The sequence below is a fragment of the Camelus ferus genome, chromosome 19 (genome assembly GCF_009834535.1).
Source record: "Camelus ferus isolate YT-003-E chromosome 19, BCGSAC_Cfer_1.0, whole genome shotgun sequence".
Lineage (NCBI taxonomy): Eukaryota > Metazoa > Chordata > Mammalia > Artiodactyla > Camelidae > Camelus > Camelus ferus.
In genome coordinates, this window is record NC_045714.1 from 42,582,900 (window position 1) to 42,609,275 (window position 26,376).

General features: G+C 41.0%; 1 protein-coding gene across 3 annotated transcripts in view; it reads right to left on the reverse strand.

The window, feature by feature from the left end:
• CHD6 (chromodomain helicase DNA binding protein 6) overlaps positions 1-26,376 on the reverse strand; it is a 161,315-nt gene that overhangs the window by 52,074 nt on the left and 82,865 nt on the right. For all 3 annotated transcript variants that reach the window (XM_032462323.1, XM_032462321.1, XM_032462322.1), the window contains 11 exons: positions 25,568-25,626; positions 24,802-24,919; positions 20,228-20,314; positions 19,893-20,027; positions 18,975-19,096; positions 17,483-17,726; positions 16,130-16,306; positions 15,379-15,522; positions 12,046-12,301; positions 11,208-11,418; positions 2,132-2,327 (listed from right to left, as the gene is read on the reverse strand). In XM_032462323.1, the coding sequence (XP_032318214.1) occupies positions 2,132-2,327; positions 11,208-11,418; positions 12,046-12,301; positions 15,379-15,522; positions 16,130-16,306; positions 17,483-17,726; positions 18,975-19,096; positions 19,893-20,027; positions 20,228-20,314; positions 24,802-24,919; positions 25,568-25,626 (1,749 nt within the window). The remainder of the gene's footprint in view (positions 1-2,131; positions 2,328-11,207; positions 11,419-12,045; positions 12,302-15,378; positions 15,523-16,129; positions 16,307-17,482; positions 17,727-18,974; positions 19,097-19,892; positions 20,028-20,227; positions 20,315-24,801; positions 24,920-25,567; positions 25,627-26,376) is intronic.

Genomic DNA, 26,376 nt, shown 5'->3' on the forward strand with positions numbered 1-26,376 from the left:
TTGTTTTCCCATCAAGGGAGGGGGTAAAAAACCTCCCACTATCCAACTGCAGTTTGGACTTCACTGCTACTCCCTCATTCATCTCTTGTCAGTCCCCCAGCAGTGGACATTAAAAACAGCTATTCCAAAGCTTTTCTCTTCTCCCTAGACTAGAATTCTGGACAGCGCCACCCACCCCATACGAATCAGTCACCTCAGATGACTTCATCTTCTCCTTCAGGCCTGAACATTCTCATTCTTGCTCTTTCCATTTCTTGGCACTGCACCTATTCAATGTCTAGATTTCATTACCTGAAGCACAATGACTCCAAAATCTTTGCCTCTGGCCGTGACCTGTCTCTAATGCTTAATGACCAGCCCTATGCTTTCAATTTTCCTCCTAGAAATTCCTTCAGGCATGCCCAGCTAACATGGCCTCCAGACGGCCACCCAATTTTGGTTTCTCATATCATGATTCACCCAGGTACCAAGCTTCACAGTCAGGTGAGTCTTGGGTCACCTGGACAGCTATACAGCTGTCAAGGACTTACAACTTACAAAACCATCTGTAACAGGGTTGGCAGACAACTTCTAAGTATTTTAGATGGTGTGGGCTATGAAGTCTTTGTTGCAATACTCAACTCTGCCACTGTAACATGAAAGCAACCAGACATAATACGGGTATGTATTCCAATGAAACTATCTAAAAACCAGGCGGCTACACCACTGGCAGTAGCTTCCTACTCTCTGATCTATATTACTATCCTAATTAGGTTCTTCCTGGTAACCTGATCAAATGTTAGTTTCTACTAATTATTACTTTGGTGGTAATTATGTTAATTCCTTTAAAATTGGTTATTCATTATATCTAGCAACTCATCTTTGACCCAAATAGCCCATCACCGGCAGAAAGGCCTGATGGTGAGCCAGTCACACCTACTGATTTTTCAAGTTGGATGCTGAACACGGTGCCACACAGTTTATTTCACAATAATTTTTTTCTGAGTTTTAGCCAGTTTTCGCCAACTTAATAATTCAGAGCACTGGTTTTTCAACTAGTAGACTGCTTTCTTCAAATAAAATGTTATTTGGAAACTCATTAAACGAAAAAGACAACGCAGAATGACTCTATGTGACGTGGTGGGTAGGAAGAGGCCCGGACACCCGACACCCACCACCTTAGCTCCCTTTCCCTGCATCCCTTCCCTGGTGGTATCCCCTAGGGCACCTTCTCAGTTTTGTGAAACAGCAGCCTTCAAACTTCTTTTATCAATCACCTGTATCATGAAAAAAGTTTTGAGGCTCCCGCCGCTCTCCCCACCACACACTCAACTTCCAAGCTATTAGCAGATATCCCAAGATACACTTGGGATGTTAATATTAATGGATGTCCATCTATATTCTAAAATAGTTTTGATAAGTTAGATTCTTTTGGGCTGACTTGCACAATCTGGCTGGAATGTCATTGTTTTTACTTTCAAACAGGTTTGAAGAGGAATTCTGAAGTGTTGGCTCTGTCATTTTCTTGTTTGTTTATGCTTGTTTTTAAAATGTATTAACTCCAATCTTTGCAATTATCTTCCAAAGCCACCATTATTCAGTTTGGTTTGGTTTATTCATTTGGTTAAAACTAGCAAATTTAATCCGCAAGTACACTTAACTGGGTACACATCAACTCTAATGTGCTGCACTAAATGGAGAGCAGATGAACTAATGAGGATGCCTCGGTCACCCGGCCACACCAGGGAACCTCCCCGCACTCTGGGTCATGTCATGCACTGTACGTCTAACAAATACAGCAAGTGAGAAAGCCAGAAGCAATCTATAAATCAAGAATTAGAGAATTAGTCAAGCTTAGTATCTTTCTTTGTATCTGATAACAATAAATAGTATTTCTAATCTACATTCAGAGGCTACCACTGTGAAATACCATTTGATTTACAGTAAAAGAAAGAACCACTCTGATCAGTGGGAAGGCTCGACATTTACTTTTTATTCAGTTGTACCCCCTGACTGAGGCCCTAAGCCTGCCATCTGGCCGACACCATAGCATGGAGCATGGCAGACACTCTCTATAGCCAGGCCAGGCCCTGTCGTGATGTTCTTGGATTCAGGGACAGCTAAGGCAAACAGCAATCATCCTAATGGTTACCTGCAAGTCATTTTGTGGGTTCCAGTCTGAATCAAATATGATGCAGGTATCGGCAGCTGTGAGATTGATCCCCAGGCCTCCCGCTCGGGTGCACAGAAGAAAGACAAAGCGGTCTGAGTCTGGCTTACAGAACCGGTCGATGGCTGCCTGGCGCAGGTTTCCCCGTACTCGCCCATCAATTCGCTCATAGGTGTATCTGAGGGGACCCAAACGAACGAAAGCCCAGGCGTTAATCATGACTTCAGTGGAGAACAGGAAACAACGCAGGAAGCTGTTGACCGATGGCCTTATACCCCTCACTTCTAAATGTGGACCAAGTGTCAGCAGTCTAGGAGGAATGCCCCCTCTACACGTGCAGCAGGGCAGACCCCTAAAACCGCACTGCAAAACGTCCCCCCTCTCAAAACAAACAAAAACCAAATCAAAACAAAAAGCTAGCCTCAAACGAAGGAAGACTAGGGGAATTGTAAACATAAAATATCAATCCCCACTGCCCAGGCAGCTTACTCTCAAGTGTTTCCCAGTTTTCTTGCACTGAATCTAACCATGAGATCAGGAAGAGCAAATAAAAGCCTCATCCATCTACTTTCAAGTTGAGCTCACAACACAAAGTCAGAGTTCGAATCAGGCTCTAGCTGCTTCTGAATGAACTGAAAATGGGAAGAAGACTGTACAGACTGGCAGTCTTTTGTGTCTGGGTTGGTGAGTTCTAGCCTAACAGTTCCTCAAAGCTTTAGAGGTAGACAGCAAAACCTCCAAGTTAATGGCTGAAACCAAGGTCTTCTGGGTAATATGCTGCCAAGTAAGTAGGGAGAAATCACAAGAAGGGTTTCTGAGCTGTGTCGGGTTAGAGAGAAGACAGAAGAATCTTTAGATGAAAACAAAGTGAGGAAGCAAAGCTGAATATCGTTAAGAAGGCATATACCTCTGTGGAAAGTTAAGAAATAAGGATAGAAAGCGTGGTGGAGGAGAGGGTAAAGGAAAGAGAATAGGAAATGAAACTGCTAAGGGAGCCTATTACTGTCTGTCCATCCAATTAGCAACACAGAAGGTACCTCAGGATGGAGATCATGTAACCAGCACAGAACGAAAACACAGTGCCAATCCAGATGGCTCCTGAGAGTCTTACTGTTTTCTTATTTGCCCTCTGACAATGAACAAATTAATAAGGGGACGTTACCCTGGGTCCAATTTTAATCAACAAGCAAGAACTGGTTGGTAAAGGAGAAGTAATAGGAACCTTGCGAGAAGGACCAAGTCATCCTAGACCCCACAATAGCCAAGAACACGAATCCCGACAAGAATCTTCTCAGTAGCCCAGAATCTGGAAAGTCAGATCTCCAAAAATTCAGATAAACAACTTGTAAGAGAATGAGGACATATTCTCTAGATTTAGATGACTCACGGGGGGGGGGGGGGTGGCTCGAAATAACTAAATCTGGCAATATAATCCTGACTTCCTTGGGGAGAGGGTATAGCTCAAGTGGTAGGGCACGTGCTTAGCATGCTTGAGGTCCTGGGTTCAATCCCCAGTACCTCCTCCAAATATAAATAAATAAATAAACCCAATTACCTCCCCCTCATAAAACAAAAGAAAAACAAAACAAAACAAAACCAAACCCTGACTTCCTTGAGGAAAAGGAAAATATACATGAAGAAACCACTCAAGGAAATACAGGTAGAGAAGCCAGATCATCTAAGGCTCATAAGAGATATACAAAGAACCAAGTCCGAAAAGACTGCCTTCCTTTTACAAAGTTATAGTACGCTCATACCTGAAATTACAGATGCAGACTTTTCCTTTTTTTTTTTTAATGCAATAAACTTAAGAATAATATATAAGACTATAGCAGCAAATAAAACCAGTGGTGGTTACAGGACCGCCATGAAGGCAGACTAAAAAGATCTTGTGCTATAAGCTAAAAGCTAAGGGTCATATGTTGAATTCTATAAAGCTATGAAGCAATCAGATATAACTATCATTATTATTAATAACAGCCACAGCAACACCATTAGCAGCAAGCTCTGAAGTATCAAGCCCTGTGCCAGGCACTATGATGCGTACTTTATACGCATCATCACGTTCTCTTTTCACAATAATCCTATGAGGTAGTTCTCCATTTTACACTTGAGAAAACATCAAAAACCAAAACCAAAAAAACCTTCACAAGCAAAATAAGCTGCTCAGGCACCTAGCTGGTAAGTGAACTCCATCTGACTCAAAGTCCACACTCTTATTAACCAGTTTGCCATATGGTCTTCATATTGTACCCCACATTTCAATGCAGCAGAAAGATTTCCCTAAAAACTTAAGAAAGAAAAGATAAATAAAAGACAGTAGTAAACTTAAGAAACCTGTAACACAATTAGAAGGTGAGAACAGAAACTACAGATATCAAAATGATTTTGATGAATCAATGCACCAAGGATCTGTACCGAGTTACTCACAGAAGTTTGGCCACGGATGTGATGCAGTGGAAGAAGCACAGGAGTTGGAGTCAGAAGACAGGGTTGAGATTCAATTAAACCATAGCTGCCACCATCCCACCGTCACACATGTGAACAATTAATGCTGCAGGCACAGAGGACTCGGTGTTCCTTGACAAGATAGCCCTAAACCCCAGAGAGGAGCCAGATGCCCATGGATCTGAGTGAGGCAGGGCACGAGCACAGCGTTAAGGAGGAGAAATCAATAAATAGTGATGATATAGCTTGGCAATCACTTAGGGGAAAAATTCCCATAAAATTAGATAGTGTTTGGCCAGCAATGATAGAGCATAGTTTCAGGAACTGTGCAGGATGATTGGAACATTAATTCTCATTTCTATCACTTACTCAGTTTTAAGGGAAGTGCTCTCAAAGAACACAAAACCAAAATAAAAATCCACTGATCTGAGAGTTCATTTAAATTGTTCCTCACTCCTCTTTCTTTGAGCCAGATCCTTGGGCTATGCCTTCACCCCTGTATGAGTATGGAATGAAATTAAACAGGAACAAAACCAAACTGACAGCTGGTGTGGCAACGAGGCTCAAGAACAAAGAAAATCTCGAGGGCTAGTAAGTCTGAAAGAGGAAATCAGACATCATAAAATTTTCCACACCAAACATCAGTGCAGCAATTAACCCTCTGTGTCAACTGTATTCTGAACAAAATCCCGAGTAGCTGATGTGGTTCATCAAACTGTAATTCTGAGTCACTGTCAAATATCAACGAGAAACAGGTGGCACTCTGGAAAACTTCTATGTGCTTTGATGGGGAGGCAGGGGTGAAATGACACATTTTTGGCACAATAGGAAATGCTGACCTCAGAAGGCCTGAAGGGAAATGAACAACCTTCTCGTCTCCCAGCAATAACCAGCTGGAAAACATAAAGACTGGGGGAAAAAAACCCAACTCACAATTGCCATAAAGATAAAAAATACTTACAAGTAAACTCAATAAGAAATATGCAGGACTTGGCAACATGACACTAGGGGCCATGGTGGTTTGGTCACTACGTCCCTACCACCTACGGAGGTCCCAGCACAAGGCTGTACTTTATAAATATTTACCAAATCAACAGTATATATAAAAGACCTGAGTAACTGCAGTGAATATTGTGTTCTTTAATTTTGCAAAGATATCAGTCTTACCCTACTGCATGTGTAAAAGCCAATCAAAATCCTAACAAATGGATATATGTATACATGGATAGATACAGTTACGTAAATGTGTGTACACACATACATATACATATAATTTTTTTCTGTATGGAGTAGTCAGGAAGAGGTTAAAAAAGAATAATTCTGAAGAATTCTGAAGTTCATGTGCAACAATATATGAGCAAAGGAATAGAAATCAAAAGAACAGAAAGGTTACATACACACACAGCATATATCTCAGTATATTTTATGAATACTGTTTTATATGAATAGGGGGAAAAATGGACTATTTAACAAACAGAAAATCAGAAATACTTGGAAATAAATTAAATTAGTAGACCCCCCCCATTATATGCCATTTACCAAAATTATACAATTGAAGACTGAAATGTAAAAAATAAACTAAAAAAATTCAGTTAAAGATTATGAAGTAACATGCACATTTAATTCTTTTATCTCCTCAAATGTCCAGTTACAATGATAGGTAAAAGGATTTTTTTTTAACGCATAATAAGAAGGTCCTGGGTTCAATCCTCAGTACCTCAATTGAACAAACAAAATGCCTAATAATGCCCTCTCCAAAATAAACCTACAAACAGAAAAGGAGAAGCCATAATAAAATTCTGGGAGTTGGAAAGTAAACCAAGTGGTATATGACTTGAAGAAAGCAGAATCTCAGGTAGGAAATAACCTAATTCAACATGACAGAACAGCCAAAGGGATCAGGCATCGGTGGCACTGGGTACCCTGGAAAGAGGAGATACAATGATTAAAAAAACAAGGGCACTAGTAGAACATTTGTTGAAGTATCAGCTAGCCTGTAGACCACACACCCCAGCCTTGAGAGGATAAAAAAGATCTGTACCCATCTCTACCCTGGGAGACACCACACAGTTAAAGGCAGAGGTATTATACTGAAGAAAGAGGACAGAGGCAGAGATACTGAGACCTCCCTACCTCTCCCCACCCCTTCCCTACAGTCAGCTCCCAGTACAACCCTTCCTCTAGGCAAGAGGGAGGAAGAAAGACATCCCAAAGCACTGACACTGGAGGTTCCCCAATGAAATGGTCCAGCTAGATGGTCAGTGTTCACATATAGCCCACATGCCCAGAGCTTCTAATCTCTAGATAGTGCCCACCATCTGGCAACCAAAACCAGACATCTTAGGAAAGTCTCTGACCTGAAACACAGAGGATTTGCTTCTGGTGTGGAGGGGCAAGACCCTAACACACCAATCCTCCAGTAAATAACCACAAAATCTGGGCAAAATACAAAACCAAAATAAATGAACAGAAAAACCTTATATGTATGTATATGTATGACTGAAACATTATGTTGTGCACCAGAAATTGATACAACATTGTAAACTGACTATAATTCAATAGAAAAAAATGGTTAAAATTAAAAAAAAAGAAAAAAAGGAACGAAAAGAAAAACCTATCTGAGGGCACCAAGGAGTTAAAGAAAGCAGGGAGATTTTGGAGAGCAACAGAAAACTGTGGTTTAGCCAGAGGGGAAGCCACAGTTATGGCAAAGATGCAGGGCAGCTACAATTCTTGATAAGGAGCCACTGTCTTTCTGACCAGAAGCATCAAGGGAAGAAGTCTGGTGCAATCAGGACTGCCAGAGGTAAGAGAGGATCTCCAGAAAGTAGAGACAGATAATGAACCCCAAACCAAGAAGCAAAACACCACACTAAGAAACAAACAGAAATCTTAGAACTAAAACACAATCTCTAAATTAAAGAAAGCAATGGATGGGCTTAATAATTAGCATGATTGAAATGACAGACAAAAGAGTCAGTGAACTTGAAGACAGACAAATCAAAACAAAAGAAAGAAAAAGGATTAAGAAAAAAGAACAGAACCTATGGACCTGTGGGACATTATCAAAAGGTCAAACATACAGGTAATTGGAATCTCAGAGAGAAACAAGAGAATAGGGCAAAAGGAAAAAAAGAAATCAAAGAAATATTGACCAAAAGCTTCCCAAAATTGATGAAAGAACTACATTTACACATTTAAGAAGGTCAATGAACTCTGCACAGGATGAAGTCTACACATCACAGTCAAACTGCTACAAATCAAAAATTAAGTAAAACAACACATTCTATACAGGGGAACAGCCACTTAAACAACTGAGGAATTTCTCACCAGAAACCATGGGAGTGACAACACAGCAGAATAACATTTTAAAGTGCTGAAAGGAGTGGGGGAAAAAAAAGCCAACGCAGAATTTTAATTTGAAAAAGACATAAACAAACAATAAGAAAAAATTTGCCTTGACAAATTTGCCTTGACACCGTAGGAAGATTAATTTAAAAAAAATCTATCACGATTCATCTCAGAAAGACAAGAGAAGACACTGCTGAATGCTATAAAAATTGAAAAATCACAAAAGAAAACCAGGAAATTAAAAATATAATATACAATGAAAACTTAGGTGTTAAAGTTGGAAGACAGGGTAAAGGAATTCTACCAGAGGTATAGCAAAATATAATGAGATGGAAAGTAGAGCAAAGAGAAAAACAGGTGAACAGTCCAGAAGGTCTGACATATAAATACAGGAGTTCCACAAAGAGAAAACAAAACAGAAAGAAATAATAAAAGTGAAAATACAAGAAAATTCCCCAGAACTGAAGAAATATAGATTTCAGATGGTAAAGACCTACTCAGCATCCAACTCAACAGATGCCACACAAAACCCAGCTCACTGTAAAACTTCACAGTTCTGGGACAAAGAAGATATATTAAGGGTTCTAAAGAGAAAAAACATGTCACATACACAGACCAGGAATCAGAAGGGCTTTGAAATTCTAAACAATTCTGTAAGCTAGATTTAGTAAATGTTTCAGGTAGGGGGAAGCTGGGAGGGACCTGTTGGTATTAGGAAGTGCTATTTTTCATAAGTCTAATAGAATAATTTGGCTCTTTAAATTATGTGTATATATAACTTTGATGAAAATAAAAAACTAAATTAGAAAGAGAAAAGCAATGATGATATTAAGGCCAGAAGACCCTGCTGGAAGCAGAGTTGGGGTGAAAAAAACCATAAAAAAAAAACTGAAAGAAAATACTTCAGAATATTTATATGACTGCATAGTTGAGAGGTGGGAGGAGCCTTTTTAAGGATATTAATTTAAGCATAAAGCAAATTTAAGCATAAATAAGCACTTATTTATTTAAAGCCATTTTAAGACTAAGAGATTTGACCACTATAAAATTAAAAATTTCTAAACATAAAATAAACAAAAACCCATAGCCACAATCAAAAAGTCAAAAACAACACTGGGAAAGTATTTGCACTGTATTAACTAAATAAGCAATTCTTGTAAATTAATAAAGAAAAATGCAAAGAGCAACAGAAAATGGAGAAAGAACATGAATAAGCAATGCACAAAAGAGAAATATAAACAGTTAATAAATACGAAATATATTCACTCTCATTAATAATCTGAAATATGAGGGGGAGGGAATAGCTCAGTGGTAGAGTTCATGCTTAGCCTGCACAAGGAGGTCCTGGGTTCAATGCCCAGTATCTCCATTAAAAAAAAAAAAAAAAAAAAAAAAGGAAGAAGAAAAGAAAAAGAAAAGAAATACAAATTAAAATAAGAGACCATAATTTTGGCTTACTGAATTAGTCAAGACTAAAAGGTAAAAACAGTATTGATTAGAGTATGGAGAAAAAAAGCATTCTCATAAACATTAAAAGGCATAGTAAAAATGTCTTTCTAGGGGGTGTGTTGAAATAAATATCAAATGCTTTTAAAAATGTACAACAGAATTTATACTAAGGAAATAACTGGAAACATATACAATGAATGCAAAGCAATATTCCCAGAGTTCCTTAAACTGCTGAAAAGTTGGAAACAACCTATAAGACAGAGTGTCATGCAGATCCCCAAAACTATGTTGTAGAAAAAAAATTAAAGAAAATAAATTCATAATACGTTAAATCAAAAGGTGACTTACAAAGTATAATGTAGACTATGGTCCCAGTTCAAACAAACTAACAACAAAACTAAATATCTGTGTGCACAAAGGAAAAAGACTAAAAAGATAGATGCCCAAGTATGAATGGAAGCCTTGAGCAAGTGGTGGTATTATAATGTGTTCCTCTTTTCAAGAGAAACTATAATACTTAGATAATTTGAAAACAAAATGAGCAGTAAATGATAAGGAAAATAGCATATAAGAGAGCTAACTTAAGACATCTGTACTTGGCAAAAGTCTGTTCACTATACTGTTAGTCATTTGGGGGGAATCTTTAAAAAAACTGGAAACTGGTAGTTGTATATATTTCAAAGAGTGAGATGATATATTTATAAAAGAAGCAAGTGTTCTGGAAATTCATCTATAGTGCATTTATAAAATATGAAACTGCTTTCTAGCTTTGATATATCCCTCAAAATAAAAATATAAGTCTCAAGAATTCTTTACCTAAAGATCTCTAATACAGGGTTCTGAGAAATTCTTTTATTGCCTTATCCGATTTTTGGAGAATTATTTATGTTATGTTAGATGTCAGCATAATGCATAGTTAAATTTGTCATTTCCTTTCACACTTTTTCTATAAATTACATTTTTTAAGGACAAACAGGATCTTCAAGGATCAGAATATCTAACACAATTGAGATTTACTATGATGACTATCTAAAAACAAAGATTTCCTTTAAACTTAGCAATGCCTTAGCTAATAGTTTCTATGATCTTGAAAAGTCTTTTCCATTAAGAGTAAATTTTAAAAATCTATTTGCCATCTTCAGATCATTAATGTATCCCGATGACTGAAAATGCAAGGTACGGTGTAACAAATGTAGTATCCACACAACCCCCAAAGCACCACAGGCTCCGCCTGCATGAGAAATGGAACTTAGGTTCAAGGAATTACAGAAGTATGAGCAAGAAAATAAATTAGGATGCCATAGCTACTGTATCATAAAACCTTAGAGGGTTTTATGATACAGGGCTGAAAAAGGACATAAAACATCCCCAAATTCTTTCGGGGGGAGTTGTCAGCTTGTGCTCTTTTAGCAACTTGATATAGTGATGCCTTCCAGGACATATTTCCCTCATCATTAGTAAGGCCGAAAAAAAAGTAAGTATGTTATTTTCCTAGCCTTCTGTAATGTTACTTGAATTTTGTTTCTTCCAATTAAAGAGAATATAAATAAACATGTTAAGTTTATTTTTAAAGCAAAGCAAGGGTTCCATATCAAAGGCTAGGAAATCCACTCTAGACAGTTAAACTTGGGTATACCTGGTCATGAGATTCAACTCTGAATTTTAGGCAATCTTTAAGAGAAGATTCCTTTTCTCTATTTTTTTTTTTAATGCTCTGTTGTTAAAACATAATTTCTGAATGAATCAAAAAGGCATCAAAGAAAAGGAACTGCCCGCAGCATTTGATACATAGCTTTGACACAAGTCTCACCTTCTCTGGATGAGATAATCTTCCAGGATATCGAGACAGCGCACCATCTGGGAGAAGATGAGTACTTTGTGGCCACCAGCAATCAGCTTCGGGAGCAGTTTATCAATCAGCACCAGCTTCCCGGCTGCTTGAATCATGGCCTGCAGCTGAAAGTCAGGGGCATCAGGGCTGTGAGCTTTCCGGAAGTCTTCCAAAATTTTCTCCTCTGCCCCTGAAAAAGAATGAAACAAAACTATTCCGTGAACAAACTATAAGGGTAAGAGCTACTCTCTGCCTGGCAGAGCCTAGGACAAAGGAAGTGAATTCTCAGGTCCCGAACCGACAGTCCAGTGAGGCAATGCTGTGTGCGCCCCGGCCTGTGCCCTCAGGGGAGGACTCTACAGCCGCGGCAGGGCTGTCCTGCAGTGAACACAGGTGCTTGGCTTTCCTGGGAAGTCTGACCAAGTAGAGAGGATCTGAAATACCAAGCTGACTTACTCAAGGAAAGAAACCTTCACAGAAAGCTGACAAAAAGAGATCCCTCTTGATAAGAAAACTAGCTACCAGCAAATCCAAGCCACATTTGGATTTAAAATTTAATCAAAAAGTTTCATTGCAAAAAAAAAGCCTCTGACATGTTCTTTAAGGCAGAGAACTGGCTGAGGTAGGTTCAAAATGGGGCTCTGTGTACTCACTGGCTACAGTGCTGAGGCAGATCCATCAACCTCTTGGAAACGCAGTTTAATACTCTGCAAAAAGGTGAGAACACACACCCTAGCACTTCATGGGAACTCAGTACGCAACACCGCCGGCTATCGTGAGGCCCACACCAGGTCTGAGCTCCCACGGCCCCACTCACCGTTGATCAGGTAGGGGTGGTTACAGCATTTTCTCAGCTCCATCATGGTGTTGATGAGGTTGGGCATGTTGTGCTGATTGGCCCCCTTGGTCAGGAAGGAAAAATTCTTCTCCAGGATGGCACGGTAGTACTTTTTCTGGATATTGGTCAGCTCTACCTCAATGATCGTCTCTTGCTTGGGAGCAAGGTTCTTTTCCACGTCATCTTTCAGCCGCCGAAGCATCATTGGTTTTAGGATAGACTGCAGTTTCTTCACCTGTCCAGGAAAACGAGATCTGTTCACCCGTCCTGATCCTGATTCAATACTGGTTATTGAAGTATTCCAACATCCACTACAATCTCTTGAGCATCTCATCATAGTGCTGTGGTAGTAGATGAAATGAAAGATCATGACTGATCCCTGAGTATGACGAGCTTATAATAGGACTGAAAGGAAAAAAGGGATCCGGTTTTAATTTGCAAGTACTTACTGAGAACCTATGTGGTGACCTTACAAGATACAAAGGAAGAAAGGTACGAAAGACAGTACCTATTCTCCAGGATGGAGAAAACAAACCTCTCTCTAACATGCACGTAGCATGTGCATGTGCAGCAATTTACCTGAGGAATGTTTTAAGCCATGGTAAGAGGTACAAGTGATCTATTACAGAGGAAGTAGATGCCGAAAGAACAAAGTAAGAAACAGAGGGTGTGAAAAATGGATGAAGGTGGTCAAAGGTACAAACTTCTGGTTATGAAACAAATTAGTCCTGGGGGTGTAATGTACAGCAAGGTGACTATAGTTAACAATACTATATTGTGTATTTGAAAGTTGCTAAGAGAGTAAATCTTTAAAGCTCCATCACTAGAAAGAAAAAATTAAAGCTACGTGTGGTGATGGATGTTAATGATACACTGCGGTGATCATTTTGTAACACTATGTATATTGAATCATTATGATATATATATGAAACTAATATAATGTTATATGTCATTTATATCAAAAAAAAAAAAAAAGCAGAAGCAGACTGGAAACAGGTTCCTCCCACATCTAAATAACGACAGCAGCAAACACATTTGGGGGCAGCGATGTACAGAGTTAAGGTGGTGAGGTGACCCCTCCTGCTCCGTCATGCAAGCTGTCACTTCAGGGGCACTTGATCGTATTCTTTGCTGTGACTTGTCTGTTCTTCTCCTACTCAGGCCTGGACAGCAGATCTCTACGCGCTTGACTGCACCGGCAAGGTGACTTGCCCACTCTCCCAAGAGGGCAGAGAAGGGATCCAAAGTCAAGGCACCTGAGTTAAACTTAGCTAAAACACAATACCAGTAAGATTAATCCTGGTGGGAAAATAAGAGCAAATGCAAGTGCAAAAGAAAAAAGAAAAGAAAAGAGACAAGTTTCAAGTCATAAAGAGCTGTTCAAAATTTTTAAAAGGGGCAGATTTTGCATAAATAACTTGTGGGCTGTACCAATGCATCCAGATAAAATACAGAGTCATTCATAGAGCATGATTTAGAAGAGTTACTTACTGGAACTGGTTTTAAACAATGATGAATATGATTTACTTTGTAACCAAATGCTTTCTAGAACTTTTATTTACTGTGATTTAAAATGTATAGCCATTTAGGGGCGAGGGAATAGCTCAGTGGTCAGGTGAATGCCTAGTATGCCTGAGGTCCTGGGTTCAATCCCCTGTACCTCCATTAAAATGTATAGACATTAAGTGCCATTTTTGTGGTTTTCTCCTAACTAACCCCAATCTTAAATCTAACCCATTTAACAAGAGCTTTATTTTACCAACCATGGTATTTGGGGATATAATCCCCCAGATGGATAAGGAATTACTATACAAGAACCCAAAGAGGAAAGACACAGCCAGGTAACTGGTAAAGATAGGGATAAATGCCAGTCTGCCATGTGCTGGGTTCAGCTTTTGCCCTTCACTTGGTTCATACCTTGAATCATTTAGAGTATACTACATGCAAGACACTGTGCTGGTCAATACAACAAACACAACTCTGGAGAAGATGTGGGCCTTGTCCTCAAGGAGGTCACTGTCTAGGAAGAAGAAAAAATGCATACCACAAAATAAGTGCAACGGGAGAGGAGGATGCATTTCTAATGGTCCAAAAATGGAGAGAGGGTTGGAGCTAGCTTTTGAAAGATCAACAGACACTGCAAACGTAAAGAAGTAGAATTAAGTTTGATTATTCACTGCTCTCAAAGTCTGACTCGCCACAGAAGTAGAAACAGACTGGAACCACAGAGTGTACTCTTGACATCTGTTAGAGAAATTCCCAAACCTTCTCAGTTCCCACATTCTCTGCCCCAACCCACTCTCACACCACTGCTAGACTAATGTAGCAGAACTAATTATGTCATTCCAGCAAGCAAAGCCTTGCATTCTTCTCGAATACCTACCACATTTTCCAACCTGCCTTTCAAGATCTTCCCACAATTTAATGCTAAACTCCTCTGGCTTCATACTCCACAATTCATCCGTCCTGTTTCCAGCTCAACCTGACGATTCCTTACTACTGAATAAATTCTGTGGCTGATTATGCTGAGATTGTTTTCTCTTATGCAAAGTCATAACCATCTCTTCCCTCTCCCCCTAATGAGAACTTACCCACCCTGAAGTCCATCCCAAGCTGTACTCTCTCCATGAAGCCTCTCCTAATTCCCAAAGAGATGTGACTGCCCTCTCTTTAAAGTCCTCCATTCTATTATTTGTTTCTCTTATGGCATTTAAACTTGCCTGCCTTATTCCTGTAATGTCTAGTTGAGATTTCTACTCATGGTAGATACATATTTATTAATGTCGGTTTGTTTTGAATCAGCTTTGAGTCCAAGAAGCTAGACTCAGGACTAGATCTTTGAAAATTCAGTCAATTTGGACAAAACTGGACTTACCAATTACTCTAGTAAACGTTTGTCTTCTTTTCCTTACTACCTGTGTATTTTGCTGTCCTCAAGAAAACGAGCCTGGAAACATGCTGCAGATGATTTATGAGGAGAGACAAAGGCTGAGGGAAGCAGAGGAGGACAGAAGCATGCCTGAGGACAGAAGCATGCCTAAGGCCAGAGCGATGAACAAAATACTGAACTTATGTATGAGATCAGTGAAGGCAAGAGTCCGGATATAAGGTATTTTGGATGTTGATTCATTTATCCTTTGGAGTAATAAGAACTGCTAATAATCAGTTTACCCTCTTCAACACAGACAAATAAATTAAGGAGGCAATGCACATTTTCCCAGGGACGTGAGGACTTGCTAACTTCTGTCCCCACAGTGACTGTTTTCCCTTGATGATGAAGATAATCCTCAAATCCTTCAGGCCCCGAGTTACCTGCTCCTCTGTTTTCAGATCTCCAAACTCCTCCAAGAAAGCAGTCTCTGAAGGAAACTGTGACGGCTCCAGGAAGTTGAGCAGACTGAAGAGCTCCTCCACCGAGTTCTGCAAGGGGGTCCCCGTGAGCAGCACCTTGTGTTCCTGCACAGATTCACAGCACGTGATCAACAGGGTCTGAGCCGCCAAAAACAGCGGTTTGGGTGGGAAAATGAAGCTCAGTTTGGAGCAATTCTATTTTGCTTTTATGACAAAATAGGGTGACAACACGTCATGGGTATTCAGTTAATAAACACTTCAACCTTCCCTTCATATCCCTGAGCTCTGCAGCAGTTTCATGTTAGTTAAAGCAACCATTCATTCATTCATTCAGTATTACTGAGCGCCTGCCTGCCACATACTAGGCACTATGCCAAGGCAGTAATGTTAAAGGCCATCATCTTTGTACCAGATCATTCAGGGACCTGGAAACAAGCCAAAACATCTTACATTTGTAGGTCACAAATCTCATGGTATTTAAGATTCCCCTGGGTCTCTCTGGGAATCAATCTGTGGCAAAGGTCCAATTGTTGACCCAGTTCTTAACAAAAAAACGTTTGATTCCTGCACTATCATGGCAATAGAGGGCAGAAAGAAAATGTCGGGGAAACAGACTGTGCACAAGTAAGCCGCGTGCAGATGGCTAAAGAATGCTTCCTCCGCCGTGAACAGAAGGAGCCTGTGTTTACGTAGAGAGCTTGCCAGTTCTCACCAGGGCCATGAGCTTTAGACCCTCCAGAAGTTTGCAGTTCCTATTCTTCAGTCTGTGGGCTTCATCAATGATCACACAGCTCCAGTGAATCTTCTTCAGCTCGGGGCAGTCTGCCAGGATCATCTCAAATGTTGTAATGACGACATGGAACTTGAAGACTCCTGACAGGGGGTTTCCCTGAGAATGACACAACCAAAGGCAGAGCTTTACACATGGCTAGAGAATCCAGCCAATGGGTTACCAGCTGCATTAGAAGAGGCAGCACTTTAATAAGCGCTGTCTTTGTCATTTGAGAAGAGAGAGAATACAAGAATGAACTAGCTATACAGATGAGAGAGACCCCACTATAACAGTGGAACAAAAGCAAGAGGGCACGTACCCTCACAAAAGTGAGACAGATGAGCAGTACGGAAGGCCAAGCAAGGAAGCTTTTTGTTTATTACTTGTCCTGATGAGGGAAGCGAGTGGGTGTTGATTCACACATTTCCAGCCAGGAGTTGGTCTAGACCATGCACAGCTTGAATGCCCAAGGAAACCCTCTTTGCTACTTTCAGGTATGATTAGTTTCACATTGTAGCTTGGGTTCTAGCACAGATTCAAAGTCATGATCCTGATTCACCTGGGGTAAGTGCCACGAGGCAGGACACACTGCTGTCCTTCAGCCTGTCTTAGTGTTGCTGTCACACTGTAAGAGCAGAGCTGTATCACGCTGGAGCACACCTTCCAAGTGTCTTCTCTGTCTCTGAAACCTCTGGGGAGGGCACAGCCTTTCCTCTGCTGGAATTCATTTAATTTTCACCTTACTTAATTATAAAAGCCAGTGCTCAGGACAAGCATACGAGCATATTCAGCAAAGTGATTATACTTAACAAAAACTTTTAAAAAATTCTATTGTGCTAGAACAATAGAATTAACAATCTGAATCCTGTTTTCTCTTTATCTTTCCCTGTCAAATCCGTTAACCTCCTCTCTCTTCAGACTCCCTGCCTGAGAACCCTTCCTTCATACATGAATTCTTCTGCTCACTTTCTTCACTGAGCACACAAAAATCCCACCAAAATCTCCTCCACGTAAAAGCAACTTCATAAGCCAACACAAGAAGCCAAAATTTCAACGTCTTAAAAAGAGTCTCTGGTAAATGGCAAAGAATGGAAAGCATGCCCTCCAGTTCTGTTTTATCGTAAGTTAAACTACCAGGGAGGAGTAAAAGTCTGCCTCGATAAACATGTGACTCTACAGAGTAAGTCAACAGTAACCCAGGATGTGAAACTTTGGAAGACGAGGGACAGAAAGACTGTTCTGAACTATGACATTGGGCTCTCCCCGGGGCACTCTGAGATGCAGAAGGCTCACCTGTGCATCTCTGTACACCATCTCATACTGCTGGATCATCTGCCTGCTGATCTGGCTGCCGTGGTACACAATGGCATTCATCTCGGTCCACGTCCGGAACTCCCGCTCCCAGTTAGTGATGGTGGAGAGCGGGGCGATGATGAGGAAGGGGCCGTGGATTCCCCTGAGGAATATTTCTGAAAGGAATGTGATGGACTGGATGGTTTTCCCTAGGCCCATCTCATCAGCCAAAATGCAGTTTTTTCTGCAGACAGTAAGAAATACAGATAATTCATCATCAATACAGGAAAGAGGCAGAGATTGGTTTTAACTAAAAAACATACTTCAGAAGCACACCTTGACCTGTAAGGTCATTGGTGAAGGCTTTATCAGCATTTTCCAGAGATGCAACTGAGGCAAGTTTTTATTATCATTATTCATACCCTGTCTACTTTCAAAAAGGAATTACAGCAACTTGTGAGAAAACACACCAAACAGGCCCACTTAAATATAAACTAAAAGTACTAAAAATTAAAATAATAGTGAGACAAGGAGAAAGAAAAATGCCGCAAACCTAAGCCAGTTTCTGTACCTGACAAACTTCATGGAAGCCAAGGCAAAAATAAAAACAAAAGTTACATGGTTCTCATTGTCTATCACTTGTGTTATCAAAGGACAGACTTTTAACCCACACTAAATTCCATATAAGAGTAAAATCACTGGTCTCTCCAGTGACCCAGAATCACAGACTGCACAGAGCTGTGACCCTTGAAGAGTGTGGCCCCTGTCCAGTCTCACTCCTCACTGTTCAGGTGGGCAACCCCAGACCTGGAACGCTTCAGTGAGCTGTGCCCTGAGTCACACTGTGATGAAGTGGCAGGGACAATGCTAGAACACGGGTCTCCACAGTCCCAGCTTGGAGTGTGTTCCCCTACATGCTGTCTTTAAAATCAGTACTAGGTGGTACCACTCTAGAATGTTAAGAAAATCTTAACCCATCTTTCTTAAATTTCATCTGTTTCATTCCAGCTTCTCACAGGAACTAAAGCACGAAGAGCTGAAAACAGAGTATGACATTACAAGTCTAGACCACCATGGCCCACCAACAGCAGAGCTGGGGCTACAATCCAGAGCCATTCCCCTTTAGAGACAATTTCTGCTACAGACTTGGAGATTAAAAAAAAAACAAACCCAAAAAAAACCAGCTTTAAAGGATCTTTCGGGTTTTGTTTCATCTATGTTGAGCCTAACGTTTTGGTTAGACTGGCGAAGGAATAAAAGGGCAAAGTCAGTGATGTCTAAAGACCATTCCTTTTGGCTGAAGAAACACGTGACATAAAGTCCTGGTAACGCCTGATGTGCAAAGATCCCCACATTGACCTGACGGCCACGTGGCACTCTCTCACCACTCTGCTGCCACCACCCTAAGTGGGCTAAGCCACAGTCCCCCTGGAGGCATACACATTTGGGAGAAGAACCATCCGCGAAGATAAGACTGGTTCTGGCTCCGCACCTGTTGTACCAGTTAAAAAGAAGCCAGTTCATCCCCTCCAGCTGGTACTCCCGGAGCTGGTTGCTGTTCTTATACTCTCGAGACTTCTCCAGCTTCTGCCAGGAGTCTGAAGCAGGCCGCTCCTTGGGGGAAAGCAGAGAGCACAAGACACAGAGCATGACATTTCAGGAACGCAGCACGGAGAGGGACTCAGGGTGATGATGGGGAAAGCGGGAAATCTCAAAAAAAAAACCAAAACACTGTCCTAAAGCTGGCTATAGACTGCATCACTATCTCTGACTAATGTGTAGGCCCTGTATTTTCTAGATTTTGCCAGATTAAACTAAGAACACCTCTAAGAAATTTCAAGCAATTAATGAAGAAGAGAAACAGGCCCACACTTTTGCAGCTTGGTAGTAATAATCCAGAGTCAGAAAAACAAACCAACTCAACAAACATATACTGAAAACCTATGGTTTCTCTGTGAAGTCCCAGGGATCCATAGATAAAGGATAGTTCTTCCCTTTAAGAACATTCCAATTGAGTAAAAGCAAAGGATAAAACCAAAGAAAAGAGATCACCGACAGAGCAAGAGATAAGAAGTAGAAAACAAGAAAGATTATTAACAACTTACTAAGCTTCTTTCCCAAGCCAGGTATTTCTTACTCCTTCTATCTTACTAACTCCATCTAACAGCCATATACCAAGAAATCAAAGCTCATGTTCAAGCTTCTTAAATGTCACATACGTCAAAGTAGAGTCCAGACCTAAGCTGACCTGAGTGCTAATAAAGTGTAATTTGGGGAGAAACATACTCTGAACCACAGGTAGTAAGAGACAGAGAAACCACTTGGGAGCTCAGCCCACAGACATCCAGGATTGCCAAGGCCCTAAAATTATACATTATAAGAGGTGCAAAGAGTGACACGGATACATTACCACGTGCTTAATTTCAGGGAGAACTTGCAGAGATTCGAATTCTTTAACTTTTGCAGGGTCCACGTCTTCCTCCAGCTCCCACGTGCTTTCCTCGTAAGGCAGCGAGCACCACTTCACCAGGTAATGTGTCACTTCCTGGTGGGAAACAGGAGAGAAACTGATGTTCTTTCTACTGGATCCAAGGAGTCCGTCCTACACTGACTGCCCTATGAAAACCTCCCTACAATACAGCACACAAAAGCCATGAAAACAAAGACCACATGTTAACAAAACAAGCAAAATATGAAGCAAGAAGGGAAGACATATTAAGGTAGTCAGAATGGCAAAATACCCACCTCTCCTGTTTCTGCATCCTTTGTGTGGGCCACCTCCAAGATGCGATCAACCTCCACGTAGTCTGGGTTGAACAAGTCTTCGTCAGGCTAAGGCAAACAGAAAAGAAAAGTTAAAAAGTGTCCTCTTCTCTCCAATCCAACATCCAGTGTTTTATCTTCAAGTGACCTCCTACTGTGGGCCCTATCAGAAAACACAGAATGAAAATGTTCCCTTGAAAATAAACGTCACCTCATCAACATTTCTTCAATGCCCCCAGATCCTGCTCTTCAGGACTAAATTTAAAGAACCACACCTTACAGGTTGCACCATGGCCAGGGTAAGCCGTCGCTGTTCATACCTGTTGGTCATTACAGCAGTGCACAAAAATCAGCACAAGGAAGGTTTCCAGAGATAACCTTCAAAACCCAGAATTAGGTTCTTTTACTTCTTAATACCAACAACAGTTAACAGTTAACATTGGAAGGAGACACAAGGGGAGCTTTTGGGGTACTGATAATGCTCTATTTCCTGATCTAGGTGGTGGTTACACAGGCGTGTTTATTTTGTAAAAATTCATTGAATGATACCTTTAGGATTTGTTTACTGTTAAGTACACTATGCTTCAAAAGAAAAGTGTACTTACAAAAAGAAAAAAGATTCAGAAATATTTAAAGTGTGTCCAGAGTTATTCTAGGTGCTTTCATTTAAGCTTCTAGATGAATTTGTGGAGCAGCAGGCGCTGTAATTACTTTACAGATGAGAAAACTACTCAGAGAGTTAAAATAAGTAGTGACCGTGGTTGCAAAGCTATGTGAATTGGAATGTTTACCGAGGTCTTTCTTGCCCAGAAGCCCTCTTCCTGAACTGCAGGAAGTGTTCTTCTCACCCCTTAGGGCTGGAGGGCTCTTCAGGAGCTGTCTAGTTTCATCTTCCAATCAATGCACAAATGCTTTTTTATAGCATCCCTGGCAAGTCCATCCTCAGATTCCTTTATTCCCATGTTCAGGAATTTACTGCCCTCTAAGACCTGACCCAGAGCCAAGACAGCTCTGCTTCAGCCTGTTCAGTCGGAACACCATGACCTTTATCGTTACTACTATTAAATTACGGCCTGATTTTCTCCCTGGAACCATGACTCATTGGTGGGAACTGCTTCCTCTACAGCAGCAGTAACCAAGTTGATTCTCTCCCCTACATCTGAACACCTCCCCTAAACCCAGGTGCTCAGTGGCCCTCGGACGTCGCGTTCCAGATCCCCTGGTGATGTGGAGAGCTGACCTGCAGAGAACAGTGACCATGGGCCAGGCAGTGTTGAGCACTTCCATCAACACTGTGTCATTTAACCCACCCGGGTATTCTGTGAGGCTGATACTATTAGAGGTTCTGCTTTGCAAAAATGGAGCCTACTGAGTCTGAAGGAGCTACTGCCCAAGGACCCCAGGTGTGTGTGTGTGTGTGTGTGTGCGCGTGTGCGTGTGCGCGCGTGTTGGGGGGGTGGGCTGGGGGGAGGTCAGTGCCAGAGCCCAGGCTCCTAGCACTGTGCATCCACTTTCTGCCCTTGCTCTCAATCACTCAGACGTGCTCCTGCCCCTGGACCAGCGGTACAGTCCTCCTGCAGCTGCTCTCGGGTTTTACAAAGCCGTTCACCGAATCCTGGTCCCCAGATCAACACAACACTTAGGAATGAAAAGAGCAGGCACAGCAGGGCTAGTCCACTGGTGCTGTGAGGACTCGTGTTGCTTTTTAAGCAGCCCCACCCGACTCCTGGCTCACAGTAAACTTGAAATTAAGCTGGCAATATCTTTTCTTCCTTAGAACGGCTAGCCAGGCATCTTCCCCATACCAAAGTTGTAAAAATTTAAAAATACCAATGTGTGACATTAATTTATTGCCACTGTCATTCTTTCATTCATGTCATCTTGTCCAGGTAAGCCTGAACTTTGACTTTGTCATTTATTCTCCCAGCGCTGGGTCTGGCGTTTAGGAGGCAGGGTCTGACAGATGGCCTCCACCTGTGGCGCCTGGGAAGTCACGGCCTTCTGAGTCTGCTTCACCTTCCCATGTGCCCCTGGCTGTGTCATAAAGCAGCTGGAAATAATGGGTATGAAGAAGCTCTATTCAAAACTAAGTTACTTTTGTGGGGGAGGGTATAGCTCAAGCAGTAGAGCGCATGCTCAGCATGCAAGAGGTCCTGCGTTGAATCCCCAGTACTTCCTCTAAGAATAAACAAACAAATAAACCTAATTATCCCCCACCCCGCCAACACACAAAAAAACGAAGTTTTAAAAAATTTCCTAAGAATATCATTTCTGCAAGTTACCAATAAAAGTGTTGAATAGGTCAAAACTGAAGATGGTATTATAGGAACTACTCCCCACTCTTATTCCTCCTTCCTTTCATGATTTCCTCAATCTTCTCTAAAGCCATTCCTTCCCACAGGAGTGTGAACTCCGTTACATTATTTCTACACACCCTAACACAATTTTCTCTCTATTCTCAACCCAAGGAAAAACTGCAATCTTGGAAATGAATCAGAAACTAGGAGTCTGGACTTTATTCCAAAAAAACAGGAGTGCTGATGGGTCTGGAGCAGAGGTGGCACAAGGCAACCCTTCTCTCTTGTCCGGGCACAGCCAAGTGATGACTGAGCACTGACCCTGTGCCTAGTACCGTGGATAGAAACATGAGGAAGACATGGCCCTGTCTGTCTCGCAGGGCTCAAAATGGAAGACACAGACATGTAAACAAGTCACTACACTGCAAATGCTTGCTAAAATAGAGGTGTGAAGAAAATCTTCCAAGAACCGAGGAAGAGTATCCAACAGGGCTTCAAGATGGGTTTCCCAAGTCCAGTCCTTCCTTTTCCTGAGTCTCTATCAGAGAAACAATGCCAGGAAAACGAATTCTCACAGGCTTTCCAACAATCCTGGAAATCCTGGAGAGGCCCAGGGCCAAGCGTTAATGCTAAAGAGACAGGACCCCACACTGGGACAGGAAGAACACTTATCCACATTGCTCTTTGTCATCTGCAGAAGAGGAGTACAACATGAACAATGAATTGGTTAGCATGGGCATCAACCTGATGGCATCTGAATGCACCCTTAAGGTCTCGTATTTGTGACTACATATAAAAAATAATTTTTATTGCTTTTTTCCTCGTAAGTTATCTGTATAAAATTGAAAAATTACATGTTAAAGAAAATAGAAATCACCACGATCCCATCTAGTGGAGAAAATTATGTCAACATTTTCATGTATATTCAAACATTTTCTATGCATTATTATGGTGATTCTTTTTCTCCTACACCCCCTAAAATGGAACCATCTCATACACTGTAAGAGCTTGACATTTTCAACTAACAACAGTTTATAACATCAAGCTCTTTTTATCTCATTAGTAGTTGTCCTCCAATGTCATTTTCACTAGATGCACAGTATTGCATTCTGTGGGATGTAGCATCATTTAACAAATATCTATTATCTAACATTTTGTTTGTTTTCAGTTTTTCACCAATACAAACAACTGTTCATCATTCCTAAGTCTTTGCACAAAGACTGGATAACTTCCTTAAAATAAATGACGAAATTAGAACTGCTGGGACAAAAGATATGCAAACACTGAGACATCTGATGTCTGCTGTCATACTGCTCTTCTGACAGGTCATCCTAACTTATGCTCCCAACCAGTGGCAGACAAGAGTGTCTCTTCCCTGTACCTTCACCAGCAACAGATACTTACTTTTAAACCCTTCAAGTATGTGATAAGTAAAAACTAGAAGATTCCCATTTTAATTTGCATTTCTCTGCTAGTGAAATTGACTACATTTTTGTATGGTTAATGACCAATTTTCCCCTCTTTTCTGAATTCCCCATTAATTTGTTCACTTTTTCTATTTGGGATTTTGTATTTTTCTTTTTGAATTATAAGACCATTTCTTATCATTAAAGCTATTTGTGCTATGTATATATGTGTGTGTAACGTGTGTGTATAAATATAAGATGGTTTCCATATAGGATAAGAATGTACGCTTTGCATGTATGTAATTGGGAAATATGTACACATACATAATGAATATATATATTTTCTAATTACTTAAAGATTTGGGGCCATTTTCTAATTTATAGACACTACAGATGTTTTGATATCCAAATCCATCAATCCTTCCTCTTGCTGTAGGTACCTTACTCAGAAATTCCCAAGTTTATATATTGTTTTACTTCTGTTCTAATATTTTAACTTTGTTTTCATTTTTTACACTCAAACTTTAAGTCTTTTTGGAACTGCCCTTTTGGGGATCAGGGGTTGAGGAAATGAAAGAACTATGTGCACATTCCTTCTGCCCAAGCTATTTATAGGTATTCTGACCAAGATGCACATGCTTATGAGTTATCAGTTTATAAGGCTTGATCCTTATTCCTTGGTGGATAATTTGTGTTCTTTGGCTTAAATCTGGACCGCTTTTGTCATAAATCAGTGCACACCGAGCAATTTGACTTCAGCAATAGGTCTGTACAAGACTTCAAGAAACTTAAACTCGGAATTTAATACTGCAAGAAAAGCAGTGGTCAAATTAGCTAGTAAATATTTCTTCACCTCAGTAAAAATGTGCTTCATCTGGGCTTGTTTATTCCTAAATCGCTTGATCTTCTGTGCGATGCGAGGATCCTTTTCAAGCTCTTCCATTGTGGCCCATTTACAGTGTAAGTAGGAACTATCCAAAGACATATAAATTGTGAGACAAGTGCAAATCATCAAGCTTTAAAGTGTTTCAATAACCAGGGTGACCATCCAACACAGCAGCAGGGAGTGGCTTGTTGGGAAATTGCTGGAGACTGGGCTTAGAAGGGCCTTGCCCTTCAGGGCAAAAACAGAAAACAAAACAATGCAGCAATTGCAAGCAACTGGTCACTCTGTGGCTTCTACAGAAACTGGCTCAGAGCAGAGGGAGGGCAGGTGTAAGTAGGCTATCGTTAATACATCTTAGTGAAAGTGGGCACACAGCAGAAAAAGAGAGAAAAATGCAAGAGGGCATAAAAGTATAGGACTGTCATTCTCCACTCTGCGGGCAAATGGGAACTTAGAGGGAGTTTTTAAAATACACTAATCCTTGGGAACTACTCCCAGAGTATGAGCCAGCTGGTCTTGAGTGGAGCAAGGGCTTCAGCAGTTTTAAAAAGCTCTCCAGGTGACTCTATGTGCAGCCAAAGTTGAGCACGGTTGCCTAAGGTGAACTTGAGTCAATCAAGATCTGTGGGTCATGCCTTAGGGGCCATTCTTGGAAAATATAGAAGATAATGATGTGATGAAAGAAAGAAGTTTTATTCATATAAAGTACAAATAATACATTAAACAGACATACAAATTTCTGTACTTGACATAGAACAGCTCCAAGTCGAATGGGGGTTCTCCTGGGTGAACCTGTAACCAAAAGCAAGCGGTTATCAGCCCAGATCCCCACAGATCACCCTTCTGTGCCAAAAGAAAACAGGGAGATCACACTTCTTCCTGGTTCTAGTACAGATTTCTTGAGGATATTTTCATTTCCTCAGGTCTTTTTCTGACAGCTTTTGAGCAAGTTTTCTAAAGGCTGAACACACAGATAGCTATAAGGTAAAAAAAAAAAGATCCTCCTGGTGTCCTTCCAAGGTCAGGCTGGGACAGCATTCAGCTGATAAAGCCAAACCAGCCCCGGGCTCTTAGAGCTGCTCTGAGAGCTGCGTGCATAAGTGAGAACATACACCCCTGGCGCCCCCCACCCAGCTGTCACCCAAACACCAGCGATGTTCACTCTCAAAGTAAGGAAGTTTACTTTCATAAATACTTGAAGTAAAGATGGAACCACACTCCCACTGGCACCAACATACTCTTTCACACCAGGAATTTTCTCTAGAGGATCCCTGAGATGTCTAAAGGAAAAGACTGGGAGCCTTTTTCCATCTCTTTTTCTTGGCCCTCTGATGGCTTTGCACAGGCTACAGCAACTAAGGGTTAAGTACCTTTTGCTCGGATCGTAACGAAGAAAAGAAATCGGTTTGGGCCATACTCAAGTATTTAAGAACTTTATGTCCTAAAATCTTTCATGGGGATAAAAGGAAGTGTCGACGAGCCCAGCAGTGTTCCTGCCCAGCTCTCACTCCGGCCAAGAACGACCATGCCAGGCTCTCCCGC